This window comes from Drosophila suzukii, chromosome 3, assembly GCF_043229965.1.
Source record: "Drosophila suzukii chromosome 3, CBGP_Dsuzu_IsoJpt1.0, whole genome shotgun sequence".
Taxonomy (NCBI): Eukaryota; Metazoa; Arthropoda; class Insecta; order Diptera; family Drosophilidae; genus Drosophila; species Drosophila suzukii.
In genome coordinates this window covers 4,202,439-4,214,881 of record NC_092082.1, presented here as the reverse complement: position 1 = coordinate 4,214,881, position 12,443 = coordinate 4,202,439, and the positions used below count along the sequence as shown (strand labels likewise).

The following is a 12,443-nucleotide window of genomic DNA, read 5'->3' as shown; positions in this document are numbered from 1 at the left end:
TCACATGATTAAGCCAGATTGCTTTCAGCTGCCAGCCGGATCGCAGTCTCCTCAGCAAATCTGCAAAGACTCTGCATCTCGGTTTCTTCACTCGCAGACTGCAGTTGTTTGCCTATTTATAGCGCGGCGCTTTGGACTTTGACCAGATCTTCGATTCGATGACGCAGCGTCTTCGGTTTTACAGGGGAAAAAATAAATATTCTAGAAAGTTGCAAAGATCACAATTATACGACTTTGTATATTATTGAGGTTCATAAAAACCCAGCTTATCCTTTCTGAAGGAATTAAGTTTTAACAGCAAAGTAATATTTAAGGATCAAAACATTATTATTTTTTTATTTCAAGGTCATTTCAGGTCAATATAAAAACGTTCTTAAGGTAATAAATGTTATTTACAAATATTAGTGACTGTAATATGTGATTTTTCCAAAATCCTGACAATCTTAAGCTTGGCAGAATCTGTTATATATGTTCTTTTGAAAATCCTGACAATCCTAAACTAATTTATAAAGAAATAAGAAGATCTCTTTATGTGCAGAGTGTGCTACGATTTACATCATCGCCATCCAGCGGGGAATACTCATATGTGGTTGCCTCGAGTGGAGTTCAAGCCCCGAGAGGTCGTAGAAATCGCATAGTCCATTGCGAAATCTTTAGCACACTCGAGATCTGCATTCTTATGGGGAGGCATCAGCAGACTTCTTCTGCCCCAAAGACCATTGCGAAATGCAAATATCAACAAATGAGCAAATCGTTTTGTTATTTGTTTGACAGCAACAGCAACAGCAACACAAACGTTGCATCAAAGTGGGTAAACAAAGGCTGGAGGAGATGTCGATGGGGATGGAGATGCCATATGGAAGTGGAAATATGGGTGGCGATACGATGTTACCTTGGAGGCCCCGTCGTTTGCCTGATGAACGGTTGACCCAGTCGAGTGGCTTTGGGCCAGTAAACGTATTCTGGTCTGTGGACTTGGTCTCGAACTAAATTGATGCTAATTGCTAATTGCATAATAGGTTCATTTGATCTTGGGCTTCCGCATTGTGCCATCTGCTGGGCCCTGGAATGCAAATCCCTCGCAGATCTTTAATTAAAGCCATCACAAACACTTTTACGAGTGCAAAAGGAAGGCGTTTGTATTATGAGCACAGCGTGTGGATTACTCATACGCCCCATCGTCCACACCAGGACACGCCCCCTACGCGAATCAATGGCAACGCCCCTCAACGCTTTCCCAGCGCTTTTCCCTGCGTCATGGCGAATGAGTCGGAAAACTCCCAAGGAGGCCAACTCAAATGCAGAGATATTTATGGCCCAGCATTGATTTCAGCCATTCGATTCGGCTCTTAACTGCGTTCTGTGTGAAGCTGTGCTTGATTTAACAGTCGATTGGGCGGGGAGAATGTAATTTAAAACGACAACCCCTTCGATTAATCGTAAAAATCAAATCTCTAGGAGTTCGGTTACCAATGCAAATAACAATTTGAGTACCGAACTGGCAACTAGTGGGATTTTAAATATATATTTTGTGAATAAACATGGGAACTTCGTGGATATTAAAAACACTCTTTTATAGGTTTACTCACAAACTATTAAAATAGTTTTTTAGCTAAATATTTATTTTACAAATGCCTTTAATCTAAAAATAATAAATATAATTGGTGTATATTAACAGTATTTAGACAAGATTTTATAAAGTACTTTCTTTTGTATTTTTAATGTAAGTACTGAAAAAAAGGTTTTTTAAGGTATTTAAGAGACTAAACCATATTCTAATTTAATTTCAAAAAGTGCATTTAAAATTCACTTCTGCAATGGGTGAGTTTTTTTTTGGCATTCGTTTTCCATGGCTTGTTAATTTTCACTTTGTCCGGCTAGCGTAAAAATCCCAGGCAAAGAGAATCGGAAAACCTTTTCAAGTTCATGGCTAGAAGCAAATACAACAACGCCCCACAAGAGCTGCAATTTTTGAATTAGCCAAATTACTATTATTTGCCGCAGCACATAGATACAAAAACCGAAAACACACATGCAGAAAAACAAACGCATGGATACAGATACAGCCTTGTCTGTCTGGCTTTTCGCCTTGGCTCTCAAATTTTTGGCCCTGCAAACGTGGCTGAATGATTTAATGTCCTTTTTGGCAGCCACACCCCGAAAATCCCACCCCGCAAACCCTATGCAGTTGTTGTCTAGACTGCGGCAAACGAACTTTATTTCGGCTTTTCTCTATTCTCCATTCTCATTTCTATATTTCTCATTTATTTCACTATTTTTCGGCGAAAAAAGTGAGTTTATACCCCAGGAGCTTAAGGACCTTCCCCCAATTCAATTTATAATGCCGCGACATTTTGCACTTTGCTTTGGCTTCAAGTTTGCGTGACTTAACGTCTTTGCAATATACATACAATATCAAAAAAAAAGAAGGAATTAGCCAAATGATAAAATTTTTCCTTTGCCTTTATTTCACTTTTAATTCAAAGCGGATTTTGGCATTACCTTGGCGGGGGTCGCTCTTTGTGTTTTTTTGGTTCGGCTCTTGGAAAATGGCAGTCGGAGGGGTTCAATGGAGTTCAGTTTTGATATTTGCGTGCCTGGCCACAAAAAGTTTCGCAAACGGTTTTTAATGCTGCACACAACGATGCGCATTGCCGATAAGGTCGCTCTCCCTCTCAGAAAGGGTTTCGCATTGCATAACACCATCAATCTTTTGACCAGGCCAAAAGCAAGGAGGATAGGCTCTGCCGCAGGCCATATATCATTCACAGTGTCTGGTTGGCCTAACAACATGCAACAACAGCAATTAAAGCCAATGAATTGACAAGAAAACGCCGGGCCAGGCCAAAATCTAAAATCTAAAATCCAAACAATTGTTATCTCCCAGAGACAATTGCCGCCTTTGTCTTTTTGCAAAACTCAGTTTCAGATACAGATTCAGGGTGAGGCAGCCAGCGAAATGTTGGCCAAATTGTGGGGTACTTTTCTGCAATGATTTGCTATTATTTTTTAGATGGTTAAAAACAAAAATTTGCATATTACCTTAAGTAAAGGAATGAATGGAATTGTTACTATGACTGGCTAAGCAAAACAATGAATGAATACGAGTATCCAACCAACCAACTATTTATAAACCTTTCGAGGTATTTATATAATCTCCAGAAAACTGAAAAAATCTTACGTTTGGTATACTATAAAAAAGTTGTAACTTGAGTCTTACAAATATTTTAGAGATTTATTAGACATTTGCATATAACCTTAAGTAAAGAAATGAATGGAATTGTTATTATGATGATTATGATTAAGCAAAACAATGAATGAATATCCATCAAGCTACTAGTTATAAACCGTAAAAGGTATTAATATAATCCCCAAGAAAACTGAAAAGTCTTTTAAATCGTATGAATGGCTTACTATAAAAAATGTGTATCTTATAAATATTTTGGAGACTTCTGCAAATCAGTATCTTTTCCTCGATCTTTAGCTCCCCCATCTCTGATTGAAGGCGAACAGCTAAGAAAACAAACCGAATTAAAATATGTATAAATTATAAATTGTGCACAAATTGCAATTAAGGTCAAGTTTGAGTCGTCGGCTGCTGCTTGACCTGCTTAGACTGGAAGTCTCCTCATCTCGGGTCCCCAAATTAAATTACAAAAACGGAAACAGTTTAATTTCGAGCAATTGAGCCACGTAATTAACGAGATGAGATGATGACGATGCTGTAAGATTACGTTTTGCAGCGCCAGCAAATGATTCTCGATTCTGCAACTTCCATTTCCATTTCCACACAAAATCTGCAACTGAGTTGCGGGCCCATAAATTTTGCGGTTTGTTTGGGGCCTTGGCCATAACGGTATTCGTTTAGTAAGTGTGAGAGTGCAACATGCTGCGATTTTGCCTGGTTTGCTGTTTTGGATTTCGGTTTCTGATTTTTGCCAACTCAATGTTTGTGAATGAAATATTTGAATTGGCAGTGGCAAAAGGTTATAAATTCGACAGGGTCTGCGGTTGAAATACTCTGTCTAAAGGCGGTAAATCTTGTGGCACGAATATTGAATTTTGATTTTACGGTTATTGTAATTTAAGGTTTGGATTCTAAGGAATTTTAAAAGACAGTTTTATTTTGGGGAAAATCATATTGCATTTTAAACTTAAACCGAAATTTACTTTATCTTAGCTACTAATATAAGCTCTTTAAAATTAATTTGATTGAAATTTGACACTCATTTCCCCTTCTGAAATATTTATCAAATCCGGCAGTAGAATTTCTAGTAATTACCATACCCATAGCCGTATCTAAAGTGTAAACTTCTTGCATAATTTCCATGGAAATGATAGACCAAACACAAATTCATTTTCCACTATCGCTTACACTTCTTTGTTGGTTGTCTTACTCACTTTCGCTGGCAAGAAAAACGAGCAAAACAAACGAAATAAATAAGGCGGCAATAGAAGCGATAAAATACAAATAAAAAATGTTAAAACGCTTAGGGGCCCAAAACACTGGACCTCAGATCCGCCCCTTTAACACGACCACGCCCACGCAGCGTTTTGGCGATTTCATCAAAATGCGCATAAATTTGTGGCCTGCACTGTGGCGTTTGTGTGGATTTTCTGCCGAGTAAGACGTCTGCGGCGCCCACTGTCCATGTGGGTGGTCGACGGTGAAAAATTGGAGAAAAGGCCATTTGCATCTTTCTCTCCGGTTTGCAAGTGTGTAGATCTTGGGACACTGAGAAAAATGTGAATCACTTTCTAAACTTTTTATTTTAAACCATTCGAAAACGAAAAATATTTTTAGGAATAAAATATTTAAGATTACTACTAGTATAGCATGCAAAAAATTCTAGAACTATACAAAATATTATAAATAATACTAAAAGTGTATTTTAAAATTTATTTAGGATAATTAAGATATGATATTTTTATGTATTATAGTTCCAACACGAATAAATTTAGTAACAGATAAAATAAAATAATCAAAGACTTAAACATATTACATCTTTTAAATACTCAAATATTAAAAGCTCCTCAAGAACATGCATTCCTATAAAATTTATTATACTAGTATTATATAAATTTTATCTACAGTTAAGTCAACAATTTTTTCCGTGTACCTGTGTGCTTGGCTTCGATTTCTAAAACAAGAAAATTTGCATTTAATTGGGCAAGTTTGCTCTAAACACGCGGTGGGGAATGTGCGGCGAGTGGAGGTGCTACAAAGCGTATTTATTCTGCTTTGAAGTGACAACCCCTGACCAGATGAAAACCCCTTTTCCTTTGAGCCTGGGAAAAACGCAGCTGATGAGATTTGGTTGACATCAATCAGCCTGAGATCTTTGCATTTGTCTGTTTTTCTTTTTTTTGGGGGCCGGGGTTTGTTTGTTATTTTATCTGCGACACGATGACGTTTTCAAAAGACCAAAAAACTAAAAAAACCGATGAGTGAAAGTACATTTTCGTATGTGGCGCTGCAGTGGTTGTCATTTCATTTCATTTCTTTTGGCCCGGCCGTAATGTGTGTAAAGTTTGCAACCGTCGACAGACGACTTCTCATGGCTGTTTGTCTCTTCGGCTTTTGATTGTCTGGCGATAGCCAATTGAGATTTTCATTTGTCAGTCAAAACAGCCACGGCGAAACAAAGGCCGAAACCGCCGAAAGACGAAAGACGAGACGCGTCTGTCAATGACATAGAAAGAGAGTTTAAATCTTCCAAGCCTGAGCATGATATGTACTTGTTACTGGGATCTGTTGCTGTTGTTTTTCTTGGCCAATGCACTGGGTCTGATTAGACTTTTGTTGATGTTCGAGTATCTGCTTTTCACTTTCCCTCTCGCTGGGGTCTCGTTTCTCGGTTTCATCTGCGTCATCCAGAGATTTCCAATTCTTCTATCACGGCGCACGTGCTCAGCCACTGGGTGAAGAGTGTCTGCGGGAGAATTCAAAAAACTGTTGGTCAGGGGCTAGATTACGAGCTCATTTTTTGACCGGAAGTGCACTTGTACTATGAGCGTGCATCACTCCCGCTGTGAATGTAATATGGGGAACATGTTTTGGTACCTATTGATTTTTCCGTATTCCAGACTTTAAAGAACTCGAGAATCTACAAGATTTGGTATAGAGCAGATTTTTAGATTTTAGTTTCTTAGCTAACTTCATTCCTTGCGATTTCTAAATTTCTTATATAAGAACTCCACATTTTTTTTTATTTTTTAGATATTTGATATTTTTTAATATTCGGTAAATTCACCTGTAGAGTTCTAATCACCTTCTATTTAGCCTTTATTTTGGAGAGTTTTTCCTTTTGCCCAACAGTAGTCAAGCTCCGTTGAACCTTTAACAGCGACCTCAGTAAATTCGTTTTTAATGATTCCAAAACTTGTCCTTCAAAATTAATTATGCCCTTTACTTTACCGCGACTATATATATGTATATATACAAGTAAACCTTACTTTGAACTTTACACTCCGCACATAAATCTTAGCTAGGCTCAGCTGAGCCGGCTAATTACGCTGGCAATCTTTTAATTATGGTTCAACAATTTCGGAAAATGAAACAAAAGCGACCCACAAAAAATTTGTTAGTCTTTTCTACAGTTTTCTACCACTCATTACCAACGATTCTTGTCACTAATCACAACGCTGAGTGCTGAAGAACAAAATTAAAAAGAGACATAAATGCTAAATAAAAAAAACATCAACAAATGTAACTGGGTCAAGTTGTTGTTGCCTTTGCTGCTGCTACTGCTGCCGTTGAAAAATACAAAATAATTGTGGAAAATCTCAAGATCTTTTTTATCTGCGGTTTTATTTTGTAGTCTTTTGGTTTTGTTTGTTTTCGTACGTTTAATGTGCTGGCGGTTGGCCGGATCGACGAACTGGGGAACTGGGCCGAGTTTCAATTAAGTTTCCAGCCCGGAGCCAAAAACTCACGCCCCCAAGTCTGGATTGTGCTATCCAACGTACACCTTACGCACTTGAGAAGCGCGGAGAAAGGCTTGAGAACAGTGAGAATGCCCAATTAGGGTGAATTAGGCAATTAGAGGTAGTCAGTCTTTCTGGTAATTACCTTTTCTCAATTATTCTAATGAATTCGGGGAGGTGTTTCCGCTTTTGGTTATGATGATTGATAAATCCTGACTGCTGCTTTGTACCTCAATTACACAAAGTACTTTAGAAAAGAACAAAAAATTAAATATGTAAGTCTTATTATTGGGATTTGTGTTTATACGAAGTTTAAAAAAGTTGTGGGTATTGAATAGTATTGAATCCATTGAGATTTATAAACAGTATCTGTTACTGTATTACTATAAATAAAAGACTTTTAAAGTTCGTGTTACTATTTATAAATTAAATAATTAATCAAGATGGCATTGATTTATTGAACCATTGATTGTTTATTTGGAGATACGGAAATTAATTCATAAACGTTCGAAAGATAGTCCCCTTGTAATTATCAGCCGCCAAAATAATCGCGGAAAATGGGGAAAGGTGACTTGGTGCGATTTTCGCATCGGACATCCCAAGCGGTCCATTGTCCAACTGGACGGGAGTCAATAAAAATTATTTCGCGAAAGTTGTCGCACAATATGGCCGTGCAGAGTGCTTACTTCATTTTCATTAAGTTGTATTTTTAAGTTTTATTTTCTCCGACTTTTTATTAGATTGTAATGTTGGCTGCAGTACCGCGAGTTGCCAGTCGCCACATTTCGCAGCCATAATTCAACTAATTAAATGCACATGAAAAATTCAGCACTCGAAAAGGCAAACTTGACAAATGGTACCAAGTTTTTAGCCGCGGGGAGGGGCTAAAAAAATGCCAAAGCCAAAAACTTGGGATGAAACGCACTGAGAAATGTTTTAATTCGAAATGCTCAACGAATTACTGAATTTTTCAGTAGGTGAAAGAGTTTGGAGATTGGAAATAGCTTAAATTAGTCATGGGAAAAAAACAACACGAGAGAGTTGGGAGTTGAGATAGGTCAAGTTGGGTAATGTTTATGTATTATAATTTATTTATTTATTTCTTTTACAATTAAAACTGATCAAATCGAGCCTAGTGTCACTTAATACTCACTTTATTTGGGTATACCTACATTAAACTTTAACTGCCTGAAGCCTGGAAAGACTCTAAAATTTCTCTTAACTGGGGATTTGGGTTTCCCCCCAAAATCTTTATGGCCTTACTTAATCCCCCAACCAATTACCCGGTTATGGTTAAATCTCTGGATCTTCGCTGCGCCACTTAATGGAATTAAGCAGATTAGCCATGGCTTGGATCATATGTTTTCAAAGCTTGTTAATGGCGACCAAAGCCGTGGAAACGAGAAATGGTTTTTCCCAATCAATTAGCTCTGACCTCCAGGTGCCCTTCGGACCTGCACTCGCCGCGGGAGGTTTTCCTACATTTTCCCTTTCTTTCTCCCCCAACTCATCGATCACTGGCAATCGATTGGCCGCGATCGCCGACACGATATTGCCCTAGGTTTTCGGCTACCGTTCCTACTACTACACTACCAAAGACCCAAAAACCAAAACAAAACCCATAGAAAACCCAAACCCAAATCAAAAACAACCCAACCAACACCGGGCCACTTACACTTACTATACAACTTGGGCGCAACTTTCACTAATTTTCATTGCGAACAAACTTGATTGGTAAATTGCGGCAGCAGGACGCACTCCGTTTAATATTTCTCACCCATTCTCAGTCCCACCTGAGTTGGATTTCCACCTCGCCCAATGCCCAATCAATTGGACACTTTTCCACTTTATTTTCCACACTAATTGGAATGGACACGCGGGATTTCTGCATTCTTCCCGTTTCGTGGGGGCCACTTTTAATACACTTTATGGGCCTTAATGGCAAACTATTCAAGAAAAATATAATAACAGAGCAATATGGCACATAAATTACATTCCTTTAAATATTTTATGAAATAATTGACCAGTTATAATTGCCTAATAAATGTTTACTTATTTCTCAAGAGCTTTGTGGGCCAGTAAACTTAATAGCCATTTCATAAGAAGTTATGATTTGCAATCCTTGCAAGATTTGTAACCAATAAATAAAAAATATCTATATAATTGCAAAATGTATAATAATTAAATTAAATAATAATAATTAAATATATATAAAAAACCTACAGGTGACTTCATTGATACGATGAAGGTTTACATGAGTATAAATTAAAGTTTAGTTTTAATATTTTAAGTTTCCAAGAGAATGAGCTGTATTTCAGAAACTACAACCATTCATTTATTTTCGGAAAATAAAGAAATCCATTTCTCAAAAATATAAAGCCCTATATCTCGCACAGAAACAATGGGAGGTCCAAGTGTTAGGGTAATTAAAACTTCCATCTAATGAAAACTCCGCCTGACCACTTCCTTTGTGGCCTTCCGCTAGTTTTCGCAGTTTTATCGTTTTATTATGACACGCAAATGGCAAAATTAGTAAAAATATCTGAAAATTGTCGGCTGGTGATATAATTATAATATAAAATGCGCCCATAATAGACTTGTTTTTCGCTCCTGGCTAATTCGCAATGTTGGCCAAATCTTTTGGCGTTTTATTTTCATTTAATTACTGCTGCTGCCGCCGCAGTCGCAACAGTTGCTGTTGCATTAATTGGCTTGTTTTGCGTTAATAATGATTATTGGTTTTTATGACTCTTTGATTATGCGATGATGCATCGAAAAAAGCGAGTCGGCGAGGAAAGTCTCGGTGTTGCTTTTTTTTTTATTTTTTACTTTGTTTCTCCAGCGGCTCTTTGGCGAGGTGTTGAGCATTTTGTTGGAGTTGATGGCCTGTCAGTCAGTCTGGCAACTCAACTGCCGGACAGACATTGTCGGTCTGTTTTAAAACGCCGGACCGCTTCTATATCTGCCTATGCTGGTAGTGCTGCTGCTGTCTTAATTATGTAATATGCGCTTTGGAAGACAATTTAAATGGCCGCCAGTTGTGGAAAACAAACACGAACTTCGTTGGCCCAGAAATGCCAGGAAGACGATGGGAAGCCCAGAGAAAAGTCGACCACTGGGATGCTCTTAAGCCAGGGTTTTAAGAACTATAGCAAATATTACTTAATATGTATTTCTTTCAATATGAAGATTTGGTTTGTTTTAATTGACAAAATTATTATAACTCTTGTTCATAACCCTTAAAAGATTACAAACTGAGATTATAATATATAGTATTACATTAAAAAAAGGAACTAAAGATTTTTTAATAGGTATATGATTAATATAAACCATATTCATTTAAAATAAAGATGAAAGACAGTTCACAACAGATTGATAGTATAGGCATCAAAAATTGTATAGGGATCACATTTTTAAAACAATAGAACATGAGAAAATATTTTAGAATAAATTCCTTTGAAGGAACTGGATATAACAATATTTATTTCGATAAAAACAGTATATTCAGATAGTTCTTAATCACTAATTCAAGTTTAATGAAATATTTTTGAAAATATCTCCTAATTTATCGAAAAACGTAGTAAAATGGTTCATTTTGAATAAATACTAAGATAGGAACTTAATGGTTAGACTCTCTAACCCTACTATATAGGGTATAGGGCATAATTATATGCACTTGATCGGAGGAGAGCGAGTGAGCGAGATGGAGCGGTACAATGTGCAACTGAAGTGGACAGCCAAGTGGACAGCGAATTATGACTGATGACGCAATGCGGACTCATCGATGGGGCTGGTGGAAAAACCGTTGCAGCGATCGTGGACCCAACCTGCCAGTTGCTCCTGGTTGAAGCTCTTGACCCCGTTCCATGCGGGCATGACTGCAAATGAAAAGCCCGAAATAAAAAACCACCAAAAAAATCAAAATCTCGAAACGCTTCAGATACTTTATACGCCCCCGAAACTTGTGTTGCATTTTAATTGCTCTGTGATTAAGCGGCAATTACATAAAATTAAAAACAAAAGTTGATTTCAAACTAAATGATTACGGCAGAGGCAGTTCGAAGAAAAAAGAAGAGCAGTACGCAAGAAGAAAGTAAGAAGAGCGAAGAAAGCTGGAGAAGAAAACGATTAGTTTCATTCGCTTAACAAAATGTTGAATAATTGCTTATAATTATGATAATTCAACTAAATACCTGCGCGGGCGGTTGCATCAGCGCAATTTGCACCACTAACCCACCGAGGAACCACCGCACCACTTTAGCACGAAACTTGCTACACAGTTGGCTGGTTAATTTATGTCATGATTCCGCACATAAATTCCAAAGGAATTTTCCTATAAATTACGGGGGCTTTTCTTTTTCGTATATCTAATGTGTGTGTTTTTCTTTAGTTAGCAAAGATGTCAGCGATTTTGTTTTTATTTCAGCTTCTTTGGTCGTGTGTTTTCCTTCTTCTTCTTCTAATTTCCCTGGCCACAACATCATTACGAAATGAGTCTTTTCTTTGGACTTGTTTTTCTTTCTTTCTAACCGTTGCACATGGGCTTTCCCTCCCCCTGTTCAGAGCGTGGAAAATCGGGGGGCCAAAGATCCCAATGACATTTCCACTGGCAAGGAGGCCTCTTGAGAAAAATACTTTTTGGCATGCGCTGACACGAAGAAAACATTAAATATTCTTTCTGGGGGCTAAGAAGAAATGGTGAGGGCACCGCCGGGCTGCATCAATAAATTTAGCTCATAACGCTGAGTGACAGTAATGTGTCATCAGCCGGTGGAAATAGTTTCTAACGAAGTGGGAGTTGTGCGATACTATGGGCGTGTATTTCTGTTTTCTGTTGAATGAGAAATGAGTTTGTCTCGCCAGCGAGGTGGCGCATCATTTGATCTGGTTTACAAGGAATTTACGATAGATTTATAGCGGCTAAACGCGCTGAATCATTTAGGGAAAATATTTATTCAGGGAGAGGTGCCAATCAATTATTGAGGTATTTTATTCGGGCTGTGGAGTATTGTTTTTAAATTTATTGTATAATGCAGAACATATATCTAATGTTACATACTATAAAGTATATTAACTATTTCAATTAAGTTGTATAAAAATATCGTTTTACCTATTAACATTTTAATATTTTTATATTTCAGATCGCAAATCACAAATGTTAATGACACATCGAAAACTGTTTGGCTTTTAAAAAATTTCGTGTTGTAAGTATGCGAACCAATAGACCCATTTTTAAGAAATAATTAATTTTATAAATTATATTTAAATCTATATTTATTTTTTACATTTCAAATTAAGTATATCTATAGTTTATGCGTAAAAGGTAGTTTTAAATGCACGGTTTCATTGCTATTCCTAAATCATTTGAGTACTTTTGTGTCATTGGGGCACTTAAGCCCATTGACTTGGTATCCATAAGCTACTATTTGATAGACAGTTTTATAATCTTGATAAGCCCAAGGTCATGCTTGGTTATATTACCCATTTCACAATGGATTGCTTTTTTAACAACCATA

At 37.2% G+C, this 12,443-nt stretch overlaps 2 protein-coding genes across 2 annotated transcripts in view; one reads left to right on the top strand and one right to left on the bottom strand.

The window, feature by feature from the left end:
- Positions 1 to 12,443, top strand: part of ko (Stork-head domain-containing protein knockout) — a 62,685-nt gene that overhangs the window by 9,916 nt on the left and 40,326 nt on the right. Inside the window, exon 2 of the mRNA XM_036815144.3 lies at positions 12,069 to 12,131. The gene's annotated coding sequence lies outside the window, so the exon portion shown is untranslated. The remainder of the gene's footprint in view (positions 1 to 12,068; positions 12,132 to 12,443) is intronic.
- On the bottom strand, positions 552 to 803 carry LOC108013080 (uncharacterized). Its single transcript, XM_017078701.3, is given in 3 exon segments — positions 552 to 583; positions 586 to 686; positions 688 to 803. Coding segments are annotated over 3 exon segments (249 nt in total).